We start from the raw sequence: 23,160 nt of genomic DNA on the forward strand, positions 1-23,160 counted from the left end.
CAAAAGTGAATTGATTCTGAATTTTGTATTATTTTTACACATTTTGTACTTTGAATTAAGTAAAAGTAATTTTCCAAACTGAATTTATGGCCTTTTTAATTGGTTACACTTCGAGTGCCGGACCCTGTAGAGTGATACACCAGGGCGTAGGTTTCAATTAAACACTGCGGATACATTTGCTCCGCTCCACACAAAGAGGAAAGCGCACTTCTTCTCAGTGTCCAGACATACAGACTTTGAGTGCCTGCTTGTGTTGAAAGAAGCTGATGCGAGTGAATAACATTCTCTTCGCACGAATCACTTTCACGTGCTCACGCCTAAATACACCCAAGTGATAACTGGCGCGTGATGTTGAACGAACACTTCTTTGAACTTCAGTTAATAGAGAGTAGATCTGGCCTTGCTATGAGAAATTTGCAATGAAAACTGAAAATTTAACGATAAATTGTTTTATTTTGCGTGCCCCACGCTTCTTCTACGCAAACCATACACCAGAGTGCTCACCGGCGTGTACACCTCTGTGAAAGTATCTGCATCCACCTCAGAGAATATATTAGCTAATGCTCTAGCACTTTGGTGCGATTCAGTGGAAGAGGTAAAAGGAAATAAACAAACGCACTCATGATGCGTGCACACTTTATACAACAGTGGTGTGTATGTGTGAAAGAGAATAGCTCTCGTTGAAGCTGTCAGTGCGAGGGGAGAAGTTTTGCTTGCTCTTCGTCACACAGAGGAGATGGACATCTCTGATTGTAATCTAAACATGAAGTGACTGAGACAATGAATACAGAAGTACATTTTTCGTTGCTCTAGTGTCCAAAGCATAAAATTATGAAACAGTTATCATTCATGTCCCATCCGAGATAGTCGACAGTCGAGACGACCAAAACAAAGCAAAAAAATGATAATTTTAATAATAAGATAAAATTGAAATGAGCAAATCTAATAAAGAATAGACTCCGGCACCGGGGTCACCGCGAAACAATACAATCATTGTTGAATTTAAGCAGTATAGGACTAGACGACCTTCGATACAAGAACTTGAAGCTTTGCTGAAGCAGTGAGTGCATTGTGATTGGAAGCATGTGCATTTGCTTCAACTGAACATAACTAATAATGTTGTACACATACTATTCTTTACCACTTCTCCAGCGTTGTCTATTTGGATAACACCTATAATCATATTTCAAAAGTAGTGGGAACGGCATTGTCAAATAATTTGAGCATTTGAACATTGGTTGATTTTGTGGAACGGAAAATGTGGAAGTATGTACTGTTAAAAGACTGGCATACAATTTTATGAAGATTGCAATAATAGAGTGAAGCTTCGAATAAGGCTTGTTCGCCACAAACGTGGACAGATAAAATTTAGAATAAAACAAGTTTACTGTTAGTTCAATCTAAGATGCATTTTTATTCATCTAATTGTGCTTTATTAACTATCATAAAAATATAATTTTAGTTTGTTGTTCATATTGAGAGAGTTCTCTCTTTACGAGAATCCAATATCGCTTCGCAAGTCTACTTAACTCCGGGCAGTTAAGTAGATTCGCCACTACAACATGGACTCTATTCGCTTTGTACCATTTCTAAACATCTTTGGCGTAGTGACAAGATGCCAAACCGAATGTCAGGATAGCGAAGGAGTAATTCTCCAGTAATGATGAAGCTTTGGATTGTTCGATCACTGTTGCATATTACCTGCCAAACCAAATAATTTTTGGTAAGCTTGGCTTTCTTTTTCGTCCTGAAATGCTCTTCGATGCCGTTCCGTTGCATGGAAGTATAAAAAAACATTCCGGGAAGCTGCTTAAAGTCTTTCAGCACATAAATTTTATCGTTCATGATCACGCAGAACAAATTCGCCAAAGAATCGCGATAGTCTTAAAAATAAACTTAAAACTTTTAAAACCGATAAACGTGATAAACGTCATTATGAATGATTTAAAAAGTTGCATATGAACAATTCCAGAAATGAGTAGACGAAAAAGTAACAAAATCAGAATCGACCTTTTCCGATTTGGATGAAACTTTGCACATGGCTTCAGTATGGTAAACCATAAGTTTTGAACCGATGGAGAGGTCAATCCGACTCACGACTGATTTTTTAAAAGGACGTATGTATTTTTGCATTTCACAAAAATTACCTTTTTCAAATCGTTGTAACTCTGAAACCATTAATTGCACAAAAATAGCGTTCAGGAAGAAGTTGTAGGGAATCGATTAAGCATTCTAAAAAAATATACACAGAAAAATATTTGTATTCGAATGACGATGCACGTAGTACTCATACAATTTTCAAAAACTTAAAACCTTAAATATAATTAAGAATTATTCATGTACATGTAATAATTGTAGATATAGCAAGCAAATCAACAATTCATGGAAATATGTTATAATTATATATCCAAGTATCTCAAGAACAGCTACTTTTAGAAGAAAGGATATCATGAACAAATTTATTTCCTTTAACCTGTAGAATAAAATTATACTGTTTAAATGATTATCTTTCAACGAGAACTTGAAATTTCGAATATATCTGTAAATTGTTTTAGCTGTAACTTCTTCATTTTTCAAAAGGCACGGATGGGATAGCCATCAATCTGTAAGTTTTAATAACAGCTTTAAAACAAAAATTATCAAAAAAATAAACAATTTCTTCCTGAACGCCATTTTTGTACAATTAACGGTTTCCGAGTTACAACGATTTGAAAAAGGTAATTTTGGTGAAATGCAAAAATACATACGCCCTTTTTAAATATCAGTCGTGAGTCAAATTGACCTCTCCATCGGTTCAAAACTTATGGTTTGCATACTGAAGCCATGTGCAAAGTTTCATCCAAATCGGCGACGGTCTTTCTGATGATCTGCTAAGCATTTCTGGAATTGCTCATGTCTTTTTACAGTACTTGCTCCGACATTTTCTGTTCTACAAAACCAAATGTTCAAATGTTCAAAGTCTGTGTCAGTATTCATGAAAGGGGGCTTGGGATAGGGTCTAAACGATGAAAAAAAAATACAATTTTTTTAGAGCTATCGTTCAAAAAATAAATTCAAATGTTTTGCAATGTCAATGTTCGTGGAAAAATATTGAAAATTAAACCGCTGAAGGAATATTTTTGGGGATGCTTCTTAGTAATCATGATTTACGGTGTCCAATGTATTTCAGCGCAGACTTATCAGAAGTCAACAAATTAAATCGCATTGGTAAAGTAGATGTTTTTCTAGTGCCCAACGATTGTGTTTGATTTGTAGTTATGTTTAAAATTTTTGGTGGTTGTTTAAAGTCAAAACTGCGATTTTTCCTGAAAAAATTCACCACCTTGTCGCTGTAAATTCTCTCCAAAGTAACAGAAAACGAAAAAGAAAACGTTGGGGCCAGGTTTTTTATATGTAGGAAGTGTGGCAAAAACTTGTGAAGTAGTTTTCGAAAGAATATGGACACGGACTTTCAAAACCTACTTTTGAAAAAAAAGCGCTGAAAGTTTATTGTGTACAAAATCGAAGGACACAATTTATTTTTTAGGAGATGCGTAGGGTCCAACACTTTCGAGAAATCATATTTTTTCTTTTGTATTTTGTCATAATTTGAAATGTTTCAAAAATGTTTTGTCAAATTTTCAAGTCAATCGAAGCAGCACTCATTGGCCTGTGCGTGTGAGCGCTTGGCTCTTCGCAGTATGAAAAGATAAAGACCCATAGTTTTGTTCAGATAGGCTTGAAAATTTCACAGAATATTCTTGAAATGTTTTACTATAAGAAAATACAAAGAAAAAAAATGATTTTATTTTTACCCACCTCTTGATCTAGACATCACAACACCATGCAGTAGGAGCTTTTCACAAAAATTTTGTTCAACAGCCTTAGAATCCCTTTTAAAAGCCCAATGATATTTGCTCATAGTTTCCGATCGAAATCCGGGTTGATGGTTCAATACACACCTAATTTTTTTCACCAGAATATAAAAACATCGAAAAACGGCATGATAAACTTACCTTCGGAATTTGGAAAACAAAGTTCCAACAGGCGTCAATAAAAGTTATCGTGCCCATTGAAGAGCTCCGACCGATCGCCAAAAGTAACACAAACAACTTGTTCAATATTTGCTTTTCTTGGCCACTTGAAGTCGTTTTCATGTAGGTCAGTGTGTATTGAAGAGAGAGCCAAAATCACCGAAAAAACTCCTAGCCGCGTGCTAGCCTCCGGAAAGCAAACACGTAGCAAACTACTCTTGGTTAACAGGAAGCACCAGCATGAAAGGTAAACATATATCGATCACGATTTGCGTTGGCACTACCGAAATGTTTCGTAGCAGAAGGTTCGTTTTACGTACCTGCTGCTGTGATCGAACAGAAAAATTAGTGATTTTCTTACTTTGTTTGAGTGAATAGTACCGAGGTCATGAATTCCGGCGTTAGATACATTGAGCATTCCTGGCTATGTTTACGTATTTTACGCAGCGAGTTGTCTAACGTGAGTTCGCTTGAGAAATGTTCTAATGTCAAAGAGTTTGCGTATGCAATCATCAAACAGCTATGTTTAGTATTCAACCAGAGAAGATTAGATTACGAATTTGCACAGGTTTGTTGGTACCGCCAGTTGTAGTTGAAGTTTGTTCATTATCATGTATGAGTCACTTTGCTGTTTATTATTCTTAGTGATTAGATGGGTTTATAATTCAACATTCCTTTTTTGTTTGCCTCCTGTTCTCCTATAGAAAGTCTATGCACTCAACGTTAAAACCGATTTTTAAATCATGTGTTATATCATCCGAATCAGTTCGTCGCGATCAGACGATTTAAAATATACACTTGATTTTCTGGAAGATGAATAAACCGATTTTCTCAAACTAAGATTCAAATGAAAAGCCTACTCTCATAGCCTTTGAATTGTATTGGTATCCGACTTCCGGTTCCGGAGTATCGACTTTAATCCGCGTTCGACTTCCGGTTTCGGAACTACAGGGTGGTAAAAAATGTTTAAACATTTCAATTTCAAGAGCGTGTTTCTAAGCAAAATACTTTCAACCAGTTGGTCAAGATAGTTGATTGATTTCGGGTATATTGCATTTCAGTTCGTAGTGTCAGTAGATTCGTAGGACTAGCCATGCAATGGTTCTGTACACTCTGAATCGGCTCCGAAGTCTGTTGAAACATTCTTCCATTTTTGGCAACAAAAAGTTTGTTAGCATCGAACGATAGCGATCGCCATTCACTGTAACGTTGCGTCCAACAGCATCTTTGAAAAAATACGGTCCAATGATTCCACCAGCGTACAAACCACACCAAACAGTGCATTTTTCGGGATGCATGGGCAGTTCTTAAACGGCTTCTGGTTGCTCTTCACTCCAAATGCGGCAATTTTGCTTATTTACGTAGCCATTCAACCAGAAATGAGCCTCATCGCTGAACAAAATTTGTCGATAAAAAAGCGGATTTTCCGAATGGACCACCTAAGACGCAGCCGCGGTCAACATTTAAATGAAATTATCTTCAAAAAGTAAATGTCATGTACCAATCTAACGTTTAAAATAAAGAACCGATGAGATTTTGCAAATTTTATGCGTTTTATTGTTTAAAAAAGTTCTCAAGCTCTTAAAAAATCACCCTGTATAAAAAATATAATTAAACTAATGTCACGGATACCAAAAAATACATGTTGATGGTAATTTCAAGAAGAAAAAAAAATTTTCTTCATCACATTATGAGAAAACTAGGTAACCTTTCGATACGAAAAGAGATCACAACAAGGCATAATCAAGTAAATTAAGTGCAAATGTTCAATTTTAGAAGATTGTTATTGCTTAACGGGTAATTTTAGAAGTTGATGTGTGAAAAGTGAATATAAAAGTCATCCAACATTGAACAGTGGTGTAATTATGTAAATTAGTGATCATGCGCGTTTTGAGACGAATCGATTAGTAGTTATACAGAAACATGACGAACTGCAAAACTTGAGACGAAAATGTTTCCTAAATTGGAAAGTGAATTTTTTATTGGGAAAAGCGATCGCTGAAGGATTTAAAACCATGTTGATATGGAGCATGTTTTTTTTGCCTTTCTCATATAGAAAGACTATTCAATCACTGTGAAAACCAAAATGTCTTTGTGTGTATGTGTGTGTATGAATGTGTGTATGTGACAAATAATGTCTATAAATTTTTGCAGAGATGGCTGAACCGATTTTCACAAACTCAGATTCAACTGAAAGTTCTTATAATTCAATAGACTGCTATTGAATTTTACCCCGATCCGACTTCGGGTTCCGGAATTACAGGGTCATATACACCGTAAAAAAATGGAAAAAATTGTCACTCATTTCTCTCGGAAATGGTGGAATCTATTTTCACAAACCTAGATTCGAACGAAAGGTCTCATGGTTCTATTGCTATTTAAGTTCATCTTTATTCGACTACCGGTTCCGGAATTAAAAGGTAATATGTACAAATCTATGAGAAAATGCTCAATCCATTTTCTGGGAAATTTCTTAACCGATTTTTACAAACTAAGATGAAAATTAGATTAGTGAAAAAGTTCCTGAAAAGTTGATCCAAATGTAACCTCCGGTTCCGGTATTACAGCGCGACAAGTGGAAAATTATCAATTTCTTGAATAATGGCATACATTTTTATAAAAGTTACTGATGAATGATGAATTAATCTTGTTAGGGTAACAGAGGTATTTTGGCCCACTTTAGGATTGATTTTATTTTGGCCCACTTTATAAAAATATCCACCAAATATTGTAATATCTTTAAAAACCCCTTCCGCAATAGGTAATTTAATGTGATTAGCTTGAAATTGATGCAAAATGAGTTACTTAACATAGATAAAATCCGATGAAATCGATCAAGTTTGTTCGGTGGGCCAAAATATATGAAGTGGCCAAAATACCTCTGTTACCCTATTTAGTGGGTATATAAACTTATGCCGTTTTTCATTGAAAAACACGCTACGTGCTTGTACGAAAGAAACGTGCACGGTTGTCACATTTAAGGCTATATTGTTCAGGAAAAAAATCTGTAAATCTGTATCGGGGAGATAAAAATTGTGTATTGAATATATGTTCATGAAAATAGTAAAAAGTTGAAGCACAACGAAACGAAAAATTTATTAAAACGAATCTGGAAACGACAGCAAATTTTTGCTTAGAGGTAGCGTTTTGTAATGTATTTGCAAATCATTTCTTTTTACTATCTTATATTATAACCAAGGCCACCATTTTTAATCTTATTAGAAGAAAAAACTAAAGGAAATACGTTAAAATAATTGCTAATGACGGTTTATTTATATAAACCGTCATTAGCAAATGGGACCAATTGTAGTGTTGACCATCCTTGATTTTCCCTTTTATCCAATTCGTACCCATTTGTTAGCATTATTACAAAATAGTGGTAACGATTCTGTTCTATAAACGTATATGTATTGCCTTTCTCATACGAAAAGTTTATGCAATCTCTTGAAAAATTGCCTAATGAAAATTGGCCCAAGGGCTTAGTGTCCTATACCATTCGACACAGTTCATCGAGCTGAATAATATCTGTGTGTGTATGTATGTATGTGTGTGAGTATGTACAAATAATGGCACTCATTTTTCTCAGAGAAACTGAAAATAGTTGAAAGTTGAAATACAAATTTGCAAATTAAAAAGGTTATGTTAGTTTGTACCCAAAGAAAGTTTCTAATTTTGTTCAATTTTGAAAAAAAGATTCTTGACAGAATCTTCTGGTTGTATTTTTGAAAATATAAGGCATCATCACACCACTAGGTGGATTGAAAAAGGTTTTTCATATAGGGGTGGAAATTAAAAATTCAAAGGTAAATACACGTTGAAACATGGTCAGGTTTTGAACACTTACAGTTAAGTGAATTTTTTCCCAATCATCAATATTATTTCACCTTTTGATTGGAAATAAATAATCTAAATTTCGATTTGAATGTATCAAACCACGTATTTTCAATCCTATATGATTGAATTTTGATTAATAGCGAGCAGTGTCCCATTTTGTCCGCTAAAAATATGAGAAAATATCCTTTTTTACTGGATTTCCCTAACGGAGACGATGGTTTCAAAAGAGTAAGCGATTTATCAGCTGGGAAGCATCGCTCTGATGACCAATACAAAAGTGCAACTGTGGAAGCATACAAATGTATTAACATAACCAAAATTATTTCTATAGCTTCTGGCTTATATGAAACATGTCAGAGAAATGTTGCTGCTAGACAACAAGTATCACAAAAGAGTGCTAAAAACTATCTGCAGCTTTATACTATGTTCACACCTGCAGAAAATAACATGTTTTAACGATAGTAATATAAAGTTAAAACCGCACTGTTCACACTAAGATTATGTTATACGCATGACATATTACTTGGTATTGAGTTAGTTTATAAACAAACTGCAAAAATGCCTACGTCGCAGTTAGGAAAGAAAAAAGTATTTTGACAACATCCGAAAAATAAGAAATAAGCCAGGTACTTCTCCTAGCTATGAAGGATATTATCGTTTCACGCTTATTTCCAACGTTTCTAATATTTTTGAGCAGCTTCAAAATCTTTTAATTTAAAAACAAAAGTGGTTGTACCAGTCTGCGTTGCCAGGTCGTTTTTCCAAAAATCTGTATTCGGCGCAAAAATTTATCTGTACCATATCGGTATCAGAGTCTCTTCTACATAAGTAGTAGAAAATGTCACTAAGAGGTGAGCAAAACAAAAAGGTCCCACGACAACCTTTTCTCTTGTCTATTCAAGCTAAAAACCGAAATCGGTACTTATCTGTATGATTTGTGAATTATCGGTATTTTGGGAGTACATATCTGTATTGCGGTATAGACGGGAAAATTCTGTATAAATACCGAGAAATCGGTATACCTGGCAACGTTGGTACCAGTTTCCAGTTTTGTTTTATTATGATTACATGGCTACTTTGATGGAAAACTGCTGTTGTTGAACAGCTTGTCAATTGACATAGTCGAAAAGTGAAGGAAAATGCTAGCAGGGTTGTGCTTTACTGACAATTATATCATGTTATTTCGGGAAAACAAGTTTTAATGTGACGTTTCTGAATATGAAATAACGCAAAAGTAAATCATGTTATTTCGCTTAAAACATGAAATCAGAGTTAAAACATGTTTTAACTCATAGTGTAAACATAGTATTAACTGTTTTGCTTGATCTGTTTGATGTTATGTCGTTTTCGTTTGAGAGATCTGAAACTACTCCAGAGTAAATTTTGATCAAATCAAAATTTGTTGCACTAGTAAGCACATAGATGTAATTGCATATATTTGGGCCATTGATAAAATTTCGTCGGATACAAGACAAATACAAATCAAGGCAAACAGAGCCTATGTTCTGGGTTCACGCGTTCGATGTTGGTTCGTTATATGTGTGCCGATTGATTGTACTTTTTGATTAAAAATATCGATTATTAAAAAATTTGGTTGCCTTGTTCCACATCAATAGCTCGAATAATCCCATGGGGTTAATCGTTGCAGTTTTTTAATGGAATAACGAGACATACACTATATTTATTTATTTATATATTTAACAATAATAATTTTAAAAACATTTCACAGTTTGGTTCAGGTACGTTGAAACATTTATGTTCAAAGTTTGATGAAGGGATGAGATGGAAATAGGAGCTCATATGAAATAGGAAGCCGTTACCCTATTTACGTTACGTTTGCTTTCGAAATAGTATTGAGAATACCAATGACAGACTTAGAAATAAAAAGCAATATCATGAAATAAAGCTTGGCCATACATTTTAACGTCATGCATGACAACATGCCTGTTGAGAAGAATTAATTGATTGATACCTAAATTTCTAACCACGTGCCGCATAAATTTCAACTATAAGAACCACGATTTTCTGTGCTAGTGCATAATGGAATGCTTTCCCAACAAACATAGTTAATATCCCGCAATAAAATTTTGATTTCGTAAATATTTATTGCAATTTGATTTGATGTTCTGCTGAGCGAGTTCGGGAAACAGCAGGATCTGCGCATATTGCGGTCGTGTGGAGAAAGAATCGTTTAATGGACAATGTCTGGTGATAGATGGATTTTCGATTATTTTTATGCGTTTTATGGATATGAACTATACTAACGGGAGATTTATGGATTTCTCTTGGAAGCATTCCTATAGCGTAATGTGTGCATTACAGATTTCCGTTACTCGAAAACAGTTAATACTAGCTGTCAGTATTTTTCACTTGAACTTCCGCCTGGCACTGGAACTAGATCACCACTCAATTTGATTTATTTACCCGGCAAGCAAACCTACGAATGGGAGTAGAAATCATGAATGATCGATCGATGAATGAGGAGGCTGCGAACAAACACTGAACGGTGTTGATGCATGCAAGCAAAAAAAAACGTGCCGCCTCGCTCGGCTGCCTTTGCAATCCATTCAACGAGCACTACCCAATCAGTGCCAGGCGACGTTGAACCGATACGGTTCCTAGAAGTGACCTGAACGCTTCATGCCTCAGCCTGGGAGAACTCAATCGTCATAACTTGTTGTGAGCAGGAATCCACTTGCCGGTTGAACATTTTGCGCGGCAAGCTAGGACAGCACACGGGTGCTACTGAACGGGTGCTTTCAAAACTAAACTTCATAATGGCTCGCGTAGGGCTTTACTACTGGGTCAATGCAAGCTCCCAGCAGTACAGGAAGTGACCCTCGAGACTCGAGGGTACTTCATCATCTGGTAACTACGTACCACCCATCGCCCGAACGAGACTGCGCTCCGGCTCAGCTGCCAGAGCGTGTTCTGTATGGTGGCAAATGTTTTACTATTTCGTGCGATGATGAGTTTTTAAGGGTACTCGCACATATATCGGCTCCTCTTTTCTTCCTAAGCATGCATGATCTCTGTTTGCTACTGTTCACGTTTTAATTATTTTTAGAAAGTGATTGAACATGTTATGATGATTAGCACATTTTTACGTCAATTGTCTAGTAATGATAAGGTTAATACATGGTGGCACGGGAGAACAAATTCTACATGATTTCAAAGGGTAATGAATACAAATCGCTTGCTAATCCACCTAGAGGGTCTCATAATGCCTTTCTCTTGTCATTCAATTAAGTCTCATAACATATTTTCAATGAGCTTATTTTTAACATAAATTAAGGAAGATTCTAGTAAATTCTAGATTAAGTTGAAAAATTCCCAAACGTGCGCTCTAAAACCGAAAGTATTTGTTATAGTATTGTTTCACTTGATATGTGATCATATTGTAGCTTCGCAGCGAGAAAATTTTGTATATTCCTCTCGAGCTTTCTTCGAGAAAATTGAGCAGAAGGAGAGAAATGCGATTTGTGATTTTTATTTAAGTGATTTACTTTTCCTAATATGCGTTAGAAAAAAACAGTTTCAGAATCATGATACATAATCATTAAGACATAGTGTAACTAACTATATATATATATTTTTTTTTTTTTTTTAATTATAGAGGTTTTAACATTAATGTCATTCGCCTCTTCGGGCCAGAAAAACTTTCTGACCCTATGTGCGGGGTTGGGAATCGAACCCAGGCGGGCTGCGTGAAAGGCATCGACTTACCCATCACGCTATACCCGTCCCCACTAACTATATTTCTTTCGCTATGAATAAAGTGTGTTGGCGGGTAGTTATTTCAACAACCGGCGAAAAACATCGAATTTTGTCGGAAGCATAAGATGAGCATACTCCAGCAGAGCGAACATATCGGGCGTGGTTTGATTTGGAGAACAAATAGCAATCCGAAGTGCCACCAAAGTTTAGAAATGAAAAATTGGAGTGAGTGTTCGATCAAGGCCTGCAGCAAACGTAAGAATAACTTGCGAAATCACTCAAAGTAGCTCTAACAAGTCATTTGCCAACGTTTGAAAGCAATGAAAATGATAGGAAATTGGGTGCCGTATGAATTGAAGCCAAGGAAGCCCAGGAACGTGTACAACTGCTTCAGACAGAAGAAAAAAATTACGTATGCATTACAGCAATTGTTGAGAAACTTAACAACTATCGCGATAATATAGTTTTTCTTTAATCATGTTGTCATTACTGATAAGTTATCAGATTTTTTTTATAAAGTTTTTTTTTATTCGGCTCTTTTGCACTTAAGCTTAACACGGCCGTTTTACAATAAAAAAAATATTAAGTTTTTTTTTGCTGGATCTTGTTGTAATTTTCGCTGTTATCTAGCGAATAAAGGGGGCGCTTTCGCTGTTATCTAGCGAATAAAGGGGGAGCAGTTTTGGGACACTGCACCTTCCCTCCGAAAGTGCCGCTTGACAATTGCCCAATATCTTTCAATTGGCCGAAGATCCGGGCAGTTCGGTGGGTTGATGTCCTTTTCCACGAATTGTACATTATTTTTTGACAACCACTGTAGAACGGAGTTGGCATAGTGGGCTGAAGCCAAATCCGGCCAGAAGCCAGTACCTTATGCTTTCTGTACAGTGGCAGCATTCTCTTCTTCAAACATTCTTCCTCGTACACCTTGGCGTTAATTGTGCCCTTCGTGAAGAAAATCGACGACCGCAAACCACCTCTTGTTTTGGCCTGAACTTGCTGTACCAGGGACTTTTTCCGCACCTTCTGTCTCTTGTACGTTTTCAGGGAGTTCCGAACTTTGATCCGTTGAATCATCTCGATGCTGGTGTTGAACTGCTTGGCCAAATCCCGCGTCGACACCGATGGGTTTTTCCTGATATACTCAACCACTTTTAAGTCCCGGCCAAGCTGGCTGGGACCCGTTTTCCTACCGGATCGGGGCAAATCCTTCATGGAAAGGGTCTTACCGAACTTCTCGATAATATTTTTGACACTGGTGTGGTGCACTTCACCCGTTGTACGTGACACCACATTCTGAGCACCAAGTGTGCAGAATTTTCTTTCGCGTTTCCGAATCAATTCGACTTATCATTGAAACGAGAAACCGTACTGAAACCAATCGATTGCGCAGCTGTTATTGACATGTAAACAAACATGTCACCGCAAAACACGCTGCAAAAAATTAAGCCATTTCAGAGTAATAACTGTGTGAATGTTGCTAACTACTTATCGATACACTCCTTAGTTCGCATTGTTAATGGTTTTAGTGAATGTTATTGCATCCAACTCATTATAATACTGGGTGTAAACAACATTATTTGTCTTATTGCATTGAAGTAACTGGACAGCTTAAATATCTTCTAAGCCAGTAATTATTTCAATCTATTAATTGACTTTGTAGAGGCGCTTTCTTGTTCCAGATAGACGTCAGTTAGCTGGATGACACTGAGTCAATTCAGTTTAGCATCAAGCGTGTTCGTGACAAAAGGTGTACGATTTTTACAAAAATAATATTTGAAATGTATGGGCAGTGGATAACTTATTGTGAAACTTAAAAAAAATGAATTCGATTAATCAGAAGCTACTCTTGACATGTTCGTAAGTTCGATGAATGGATTGCTTTTTATAAAAATGACCGCAAATAATTGTATTCTGTTTCACCCTCGTCATTTTTTCCATTAATTTACAGAAAATAAAGTCCTTCTGATCGGTGTTTGCCCAATCATGGTTCGACAAGACAGTTCTATGTTTCGTATATAACCTCAACAAATAGATAACAGATAGTTTTTATGGTCGCATTACTCGTGCTGCTTCGTTTTACCCCAATTTTACGAAAAAAATAATTTTATGTTGAATTCAGATTTACAATTCCGAAGTAGATCCAACATGGCCTATTAATATTGGTCCATATTAATTGGAAAACTTTAGTGATCGAAACACACGTAATAGGAATAATAGTACTAACCCGTTTAACCGCATTCACCCCAATTTATTTCATAAGTTGTATTTCTGGTTTAACAAGAATCAAAGAAAGTTTCTCCACCCCAATTCATAAAATAAAGGGCTGAAAAGGGTTAAATGGGCTACTACTGTCATTCCCATTATGTGTATTTGGATCACAGAAGTTTTACGTAATATGGACCAATATTGATAGTTAGTATAGGACCTTTGGATTGTAGACCAATATTCATTAAAAGATCTAGTTAAATAATAAATTGGGTATAACAAGATTCGTGAGGTAATTGAACCTATTTGTACTCTACTTTTTTGGGCTCTCTTCGTAATATCAATCGATTTTAATTATTCGCAATCAGCCTACTTTCGATAGGCGAAAGAAAATTAAACCAATGATACGACTTACGAAAAAAACTATAAGGATCAGCCTCATGGGGTTGTTCGAGCCGTTGATGTGGAACAAGGCAACCAAAATTTCCAATGATTGACATTTTCAATTAATCGTCACACTTTTGAATCCGCAAATGCACAAGAGTCTGCTTAGATTGATCCTTATTAGGAATCAACACCGAACACGCGAACCCAGAATATAGACTCTATTTATCGTGATTTGTATTTGTTTCGTAACCGACGAAATTAGATCAGTAGCCCAAATGTATGCAATTGAATGTTTGTACATGCTTGCGATACGGATATCGATATTTAAGCTTCTCTTCACCAAGCTTGTGTTCAAGTTTTGTATGCAAGCAGTTATTTTTATAGCGTTTCTCTACCATTACTACCATTATGCGATTTCGGTTGAAGCGATAAAATATTTCTCATTATCAATCGAGTTCATCTTATATAAATTAGAAATTAGTCTTATGCACTCAAAATTTACCCTGGGGTAGTTGTCAATTTCTCAGGCGAAACGACATAACATGGGATTTCATCCAATCTTGCATGACACAAGATCAGAGCATACCAATAAAAGCTTCAAATCGTTTATGGCACTTTTTATCTTGCTATGTTGCAACAACCTACCTCTAGCACATTAAAACTGGAGTAACATGGGTTAAACAGGCAACTCCCATTGTATTCAATCGGATATTTTGTATGTAATATGAACCAATATTGATAGATCGTATTGGATCTGCTTTTGGATTGTAGATCATATTTGAACTCAATATTATAACTAGAAAAGAAATGGGGTAAAACGGTACAACGAGCTTGCTGCTGTCATTAAAATTATGTGCAATCGTGACGTTTTGGTCCATTTTCTCCCACTGTTCAATGGCTCATACAGTCGTGATAGATGCGCAGAAGCTAATGAACACACAGTTTAAAAAAAATCTTGTGATTTTACATCTTATAAGATGCACATAAATCGAGCGTCGTATTTCACACAAATTTATATTCAGGATCATGTACATTTGTGTGATTTGAAGCTTACAAGGCTTAAAAATCAAAAGATCGATAGCAACAGCGCGCGACTTGAACCGAGAAACATTAGTTCAAAAAGCACGTGAATTGGTCGACTGAGCCACAGAAGCACATATCTGCTTCATGAATAATTGATACACATAAACCCATACAGAGGGAGTTGGTAGCCGAGTGCAGATTACACTCGGAGCCTGTAAAATTTTGTTCGAATGGAATATTGCATCATTTGATATGTTAGGTAGTTATGAATTCTATCGTTTGTAGAATTATGTCAACAAAATTCATAATTTTTCGATATGGAATAGAATACAGTTGTTGAACTATGAATTACATTGTTAGGATTTTGTAAATTTTTATCACTGCAATCAAGGATGGCTTTTATCGTATCAAAGAACGCTCACTAGCAACTCTTCACACGATTGAATCAGTACCATCGAAGAGAGACGGATATCATCGCAGCAACAAAAACCGGCATGGCATGGGCGATCCGATTCTGTATGGGCAGTGAATAATTGCGATATAATCATTTTACTATTGCTGCTTATTCTAACTATGTGCATATAACCTTTGTATAAGTTGTGTCTATGAAAATGTATGTGAATGCTCCACACAAGCGTTTTGAAATATTGCAACCTAGTATGAGAATCATCAAGTCGAATCATCGATTCGATTTTCTGCGATAATTGTCAACTTGCGATTCTCTCTTGATAAATTCCACACAGCAGCAATCATTATCAGACTGTAATTTTTTTAAGGGCCGTGAAATACTCAGAGTATGAAGTGGAGCGAAGAAATGTAGAAAAATTCTCTCGCGGTTCATGCATTGAGAGACTCGAGTTCTTGTAGCCTCTTCTAACGGATTGAAAATGTTGTATACAATATAGACTGCAATGCTAAACGCCATGTCGTTCGGGACTACAAAAATGTCTAATTTTTACCTTTGACTCAACTGACAAAATCAGTTTTTTTCTCTAAACAACTTGATCTACAACATGTTCTACACAAATAAAAATATTTACATCTATATACATGCACATATTTGAAGCACGAAATTGAATATAAAGTTACTCCTTAGATCTTTACCATTCTATGTACTTTAAAAGCAAAACTAATCGTAATTCTAAATATGTTGTATAATTCAATGGTTTTCAATCAAATGTTTGATTCAATCGATGTCTATTTCAAAGTAAATTTTATTTATTTTCTGTGTTCATAAATGACCCCGCATAAATTATTGACTTCAAAACAACGTTATTAGATATAATTCTTTTATGGGTACGTAAATTTTGGGAGTGACAAAGTTCACCGAAACAGCTAGTGTCGTTATATATTTTTATGACAAAACGACTCTTAATTTTCGAACATGTACCGTAAATGAAAACTTTACATCACAAAGTTGGTGTAGAACAGTCGTTTGCACCGAACGCGTATAGCTCTTGGCTCCTGGAAATTTTTCTGGCTACCTAGAGTTTCATTGATTCAAGGCTACCTGAATCACTAACAGTCTTTTTCTCAAGGCTATACAAAGAGTGATATTCTAATATAATCAGTCTTTTTCAAGACTAAGAAATTATTCAGCCTTTTTTAAGGCTTGCCATACAAACAATTATTCTTCGAACTAATCAGTCTATACTAAGACTACCACAAACTCAGTCTTATCCAAACTATGAGTCTAATCGAAGACTAATTTAGCCTAGTTAATTTAATTCAAAATTTCATTCATTTCAAAAATGCCTGCGTCCAACCGGAAAGGCAACAAGCCTAAGGCTAAAAATAATTCAATATGGAATAAATCATAATCAGTTATTCAACATTTTTCTAATAACATTCACGATCTTATAGAATCTAAATGTAAAAATAAAAGACAACGGACGGAATTCCCTTCCGTTGATTCTATGCCGTCTAACAATATTTACGAGATTCTTACTGAATCCGATTGTAGCGACATAGAAGAAAATTCTTCAAAAATTACCAAAATGGACACTTGTCGTTCTGGGAAGAAACATCAATCTATGCCTCCAGTGACGGTGATGATTTCCGACTTCAAAGCATTCCGGATTGAGCTTTCTACTTTTCTCCCGGAAGTAAAAGTTTCAATTCAAATCGGACAAAGAGGAGAATGCGAGTCTTGGTTGATGGATTGGAAGATTACGAACGTCTTATTCGATATTTGTCCGAGAAACCTCATAATGATATAAAATATGATATAAAATCAGACAGACCCTTCAAGGCTGTCTTGAAAGGCTTATCAAATAAAGTACTGATGAAATTAAAAATGAACTAAAAGAGTTGCTTGGTTTTGCCCCTTCCCAAGTGATACTTATGAAAAAAAGAGCGAATAGTACTTCTAAACCACGCTCTGGAATTTCCCATGAACTTTACTTAATACTCTTTAATCGAAGTGATGTAAACAATTTGAAAATTGAACAATTGGAAAATTTATGGGGAACATTATAAACGGCATAATCGTATTGCAAACTTAACGCAATGTCGTCGTTGCCAAGGCTTCGGCCATGGTACCAAAAATTGTCATATGGATATACAATGTTTGAGTTGTAGTAAATCGCATTCGAAAGACGTTTGTCCAATGAATGAAACCACTGATAAGTTTTCATGTTCAAATTGCGATGGAAATCATAAATCCAATTATTCGAAATGTCCTGTCAGGGAAAAAATTTAAACGCTCGTTCGGCTAGACAACAAGTCAAATCAATGACCTTAAATTTACGGAATATACCTGAAAATCCAAAAACCGTTACAAATGCCACGCCTAATTCTTCTAAGGCACTTATTTTTTCGAATTTAAAACAAAAAACAGGTACGCCTTCCAATTCGTCTTCTAACGAAAACAATTTTTTGACAGGTAGATTGACCTCATCTTCATCTTTTTCTAATGACAGTTACGCTTTGGTAACAGGTAAACAAATACCTCTTAATTAATCAAAACACAAGAACGCTTTCCAGTTCATCTTCTAACGAATCATCAATGATCATCCCAATGAACAATGTTGCTCGAATATCAAAAATGCAACCAACGTCAATGATCATCGTTCGCTTTCCTTCGCCTTTGTTTGATAATCGTTCTGGTATTCGGACTTGTCCGTATATTTGGGTGCGAACGAAGCCGACGCTGCTTCGTTGCTCGCACGAATATCTATTGCTTGCAGTTGTTATTCGCATTGGACATACCCCCGAATGACTTAACGTGAATATGGAACGAATATTCATACAGCGATCATCGTCAAAACTTATTCGCGATGATCGTTCGTGCTGTCTTTGAAACAAGCAAATTAAGACGTTTCCCCTTGCATTATTACCATAGTCTTGATGAACCATATCCCAGCACTCTCCCATTGCTGCTAACCAAAGAGATATGATGAATTTATTAGATGAAGATGATGATTTATTCGCGAAGAATGGAAACCAACGATCTTAGCCGTGACGCTATTAGGTTTTGCACGATGACGACACAAATGAACTGCCGATGAATCAATACTTCACAGTTCCCAGTAATCCGACTTGTTTCTCTTCCGTGAAAAACCCGTCTACAATTGATCTGGTTCTAACGGATCAAAGTCACATTTGTAGTGAACCGATTACACATGCTGACTTTGACTCAGATCATTAAACATAGATTTACTGCTTTGCGAAATGAAAATTTCGCCAAAAGAAGTTGAACAAATTAAACCACATTCTAAACCTTTCTGAAAATTTTCAGGAACCTTTGAAAATTTTCAGAAAACTAAGACATCAATTCCTGGTCTCAAGGAAGGACATCAAATGCTTCTTACAAGTGGCGAAAAAGCTCAAAAACTTGCTCAGCAGTTCGAGAGTGTCCACAATTTTAATTTGAACGTTGTGAGTCCTATTGAAAATGAAATCTCACTGAAATATGATCATATTTCAACTCAAGTGTTGTTACAAGATGACACTATTGAGTCGAATTTTGATGAAATTAAGTCAATTATTAGGAAACTCAAAAACATGAAGGCTCCTAGTAATGATGGAATTTTTAATATTCTTATTAAAAATCTTCCCGATGTTGCCTTGAGACTCTTGGTTAAAAATTTCAACAAGTGTTTTTCATTAGCTTACTTCCCAAAAAGATGGAAAAAACGCTCAATCCTATCCTCATACCTGATAAAAACTCAGCAGAAACATCAAGTTATCGACCAATTAGCTTACTGTCTTCTATCAGTAAGCTTTTTGAAAAAAATATCTTGTTGAGAATGATGTCTCATATAAATGAAAATTTAATTTTTTTGCCAGAGCAGTTTGGATTTCGTCATCAACATTCAACTACTCATCAACTTGTCAGAGTAACGAACATGATAAAAGCAAATAAATCTTCTGGGTTATCCACTGGAGTTGCTCTTCTAGACATAGAAAAAGCATTCGACAGTGTTTGGCACAAAGGTTTAATAGCAAAAATGCCTGATTTTCAGTTTCCTATTTATTTGATCAAAATGATTCAAAATTATTTAACTGATCGTACTCTTCAGGTTAGCTATCAGAATTGTAAATCTGAATTGCTACCCGTACGAGCCGGTGTTCCGCAGGGTTCGAGCGTAGCTCCAATCTTGTATAATATTTTCACTTCTGATCTTCCAAATCTACCCGTTGGTTGTCAGAAATCGTTATTCTGTGACGACACAAGTCTGTTAGCCACAGGTAGAAATCTATGAGTGATCTGCAGTCGCCTACAAAGAAGTTTAAATATTTTCAGTGATTATCTGTCAAAATGGAAAATTAAACCAAATGCAGCAAAAACGCAATTAATTATCTTTCCTCATAAGCCAAAAGCTTCTTTTCTTAAACCAAACAATAATCACATTCTCAAATTGAATGGATTGGAATTGACATGGTCTGATCAAGCTAAATACTTAGGTTTAACGTATGATAAAAAACTCACTTTCAAGGATCTCATTGAAGGAATCCAGGCAAAGGTCTAAAAACAAATTGTTAATTTATAAAAAAATTTCAGACCAGCCATGCTTTATGCAGTACCCATTTGGTCAATCATCAATCGTCAATCGTTAGGATCGTAGCGCCAGCCATGCAATGGTTCTGTACACTGTGCGAAGTCTGTTGAAACAGAAGGTCAAATTCCACTACAGAAATGTAATACCAAGGCTATATATAAGTTCCTTTTCCCCATTACACAATACAAGTAGGTTTAGAATTTTCCCTACACCAAAATCTCAGAATTGCGGAATCAAATGATGTCTTCATGGTAATAACCAAATCGTGTATATAATAGGGCTGAAAAGTCACCACTTGTAGCTGAACACCCAATTTAAATTTTAATAATTTAATTTTAACTCATATTCCAATAAATAGTTATTTAAAAAAAAACGTCATAATGTTATTGAAAAAATGATAGAAACAATCAAACTATAATGTATGTTTATGTTTGTGCTGTTTGTCTAAACTGGGGTCAATCGTACTTGCCTAAACGGCAAAATTGACATCTACTATTGGTACGCTGAGCAGGTGTAATAGTATTAAATAAAAAAATCATGCTTCACCCTCCACTCTTTCTCACGAAACATGTTACTTTCTTTACACGATTTTGTACATGTCAAGATTTATTTTCAGACGACACCGAAAATAGCACCTTCAGCGGTCTGATAAGCAAATAACCAAATATTTGATTTATTTAAAATGCATCATAAATCATATCGATAAGTTATCAAAATTATCGCGATAAAAACAACTAGATTTACGATCGAAAACAACGACCCAAAATCACTGGAAATCTCTACATATGTTGGCCTCGCCATGCGTACGAGATTTATGCAAAATATCGAATAAAAACCCGATGATCGTTTCTCGGCCAGACCGTTCTCTCGCACAGAGCAGCATACAGGGGGAAATTGCTTTCAAGATTTATGAGTGACATGAACTTCTGGGTGAACCGATTCGGGGGCATTTATCGGGTGAGACTGATCTGCTCTCCGCGAACGTTTCGTGCTTTGTAAGCCACTGGGGAAACACGAATTTGCTGTCGACTTTCTTGTCTCCTCTGACTTGTCGTCGTCGTGGAGATTGCATATTACGGTTGGGCTTGTAATTAGGAGTCCATAAATTACTTTCGGATCGCTTTTTTGTTCGAAATTTTTTTTACCGCGTGGAGTTCTCAGTCACCGGTTTGCCAGTTTCCCTGGCTCCAAAAACCATAGTTGATAGTAATATGTTAATTTGTGTTGACACTCAATTCTAATGCTATTCTTTCTACTCTTCTTTACAGCATGCAATTGTCACATTCAGGGCTCAGTGAAACGAATTTGCAATCAGCATAGCGGCCAATGTGTCTGCAAGCCATTCGTCGAAGGACGCCAGTGCAACAGGTGCAAAACGGGTTATTGGAACGTGGACTCCGGTGTCGGCTGTGTTCAGTGTACTTGCGATTCCAATGGAAGTGATCATCAGGAATGTGACGCCTACACTGGGCAGTGCTTTTGCAAAATCGGCGTCGAAGGGACCAACTGCGATCGGTGTCAGCAGGGCTACTATGGATTTTCTAGTCACGGATGTAAGAGTAAGTGAATACGATTATGTTTTTTTAGGCCAACATCTTTCTAACAGTTCCCTCTATCTCTCGGACAGGATGTGAACAATGCGCTAGTCCAGCGTATGTTTGCGATCCCGACACGGGTAGATGCGTATGCCCTCCCAACAGTCACGGACACGACTGCCGATCATGCGTGGCCAATACTTGGGGTAACGTGTTCCAACGAGGATGTCAGCACTGTGAATGCGACATCACAGGATCGATTGGGCAATCCTGTAATGGTGTAACCGGTCAGTGTAACTGTAAAGAAGGCTACACCGGCAGACAGTGCAACGAGTGTGCGAACGGATACTATCAGTATCCGAACTGCCATCGATGTGACTGCGATGAACAAGGAGCGATTGCGCAGCCTGATGGTAGTCGCGATTGTGACGACAACGGGCAGTGCTTGTGTAAATCAATGGTTTTTGGGCGTACTTGTGATCAATGTAAATCGGCTACCTTCGGGTTGGCTCTGGGCAACCCGGATGGCTGTACGAGATGTTTCTGTTTCGGACGGTCACAGGATTGTGAACAGAGTGAACTATCCTGGGGTCAAATTCGATTACAAGGATCAAGAAACCTCAGTGTGGAGTACGTCGCAAAGGAAGAGGATGACTTCGACTTCGATTACGTTGTAGTGATCCAACTGGATGGAACAAAGACCAACCGAGAAGACGCAGAGATTAAGAATATGAACAATTTAGATCTGATTCCTAGTTCGACGGGAAACGTATCGATTGGAGCATACAGCGCCTTTCAGTATCCGTTGTATTTCCAGCTGCCGTCACAATTTCTAGGCGATCGTACCACTAGCTACGGAGGATTACTGAATTTCAGTCTAGTCACGGTAGGAGCATACCGGAATATCCCCGAAGCTTCCCTCCGGCAGTTTCCTTTGGTGCAGTTCCACACACATGACGAGCTTGTACTGGACTTTTACGAAGATGTGATTGTTTTTGATCAGAAAGTGGTTCAGCATTCTGCAAGAATGCACGAAAGCCTTTGGAAGAATCACTACGACGGACAACCGATCACGCGAGCAATTCTAATGGTTGCGCTGCAAAATGTACGACACATTTTTGTTCGGGGAACCATTGCCGAAGATTTCCGGCAAGTTGTGTTGACCAACGTAACACTGGATGCTGGAATTTTTGTAGCAGGAGCCGAGAACAATCGTGCCTTTGGCATTGAACGGTGCATTTGTCCGGCACAGTATACTGGATTGTCGTGTCAAGATCCTGGAGCTGGGCACTATCGGTTTAAGCCTCGCTTACCGAATAAGGTTGCAGAAACGATAGATGATTACGTCGGTAAGGTACTGCCCTGTGATTGCAATAGCCGAAGCAGTGAGTGTCATCCAGAGACGGGAGTTTGTTTGGTGAGTTTTTCAACAATATTTTT

At 36.7% G+C, this 23,160-nt stretch overlaps 1 protein-coding gene across 4 annotated transcripts in view; it reads left to right on the forward strand.

Annotated features, from left to right (window-relative positions):
• Window positions 1-23,160, forward strand: part of LOC131427561 (laminin subunit alpha-1) — a 458,469-nt gene that overhangs the window by 407,941 nt on the left and 27,368 nt on the right. For all 4 annotated transcript variants that reach the window (XR_009229282.1, XM_058590870.1, XM_058590872.1 and 1 more), the window contains exons 11-12: window positions 21,454-21,744; window positions 21,813-23,137. Coding sequence is in view for 3 of the 4 variants with exons in the window: in XM_058590870.1 (XP_058446853.1) it covers window positions 21,454-21,744; window positions 21,813-23,137 (1,616 nt within the window). In the remaining variant the exon portion in view is untranslated. The remainder of the gene's footprint in view (window positions 1-21,453; window positions 21,745-21,812; window positions 23,138-23,160) is intronic.

This window comes from Malaya genurostris, chromosome 2 (assembly GCF_030247185.1).
Source record: "Malaya genurostris strain Urasoe2022 chromosome 2, Malgen_1.1, whole genome shotgun sequence".
In the NCBI taxonomy this organism is placed as follows: Eukaryota; Metazoa; Arthropoda; class Insecta; order Diptera; family Culicidae; genus Malaya; species Malaya genurostris.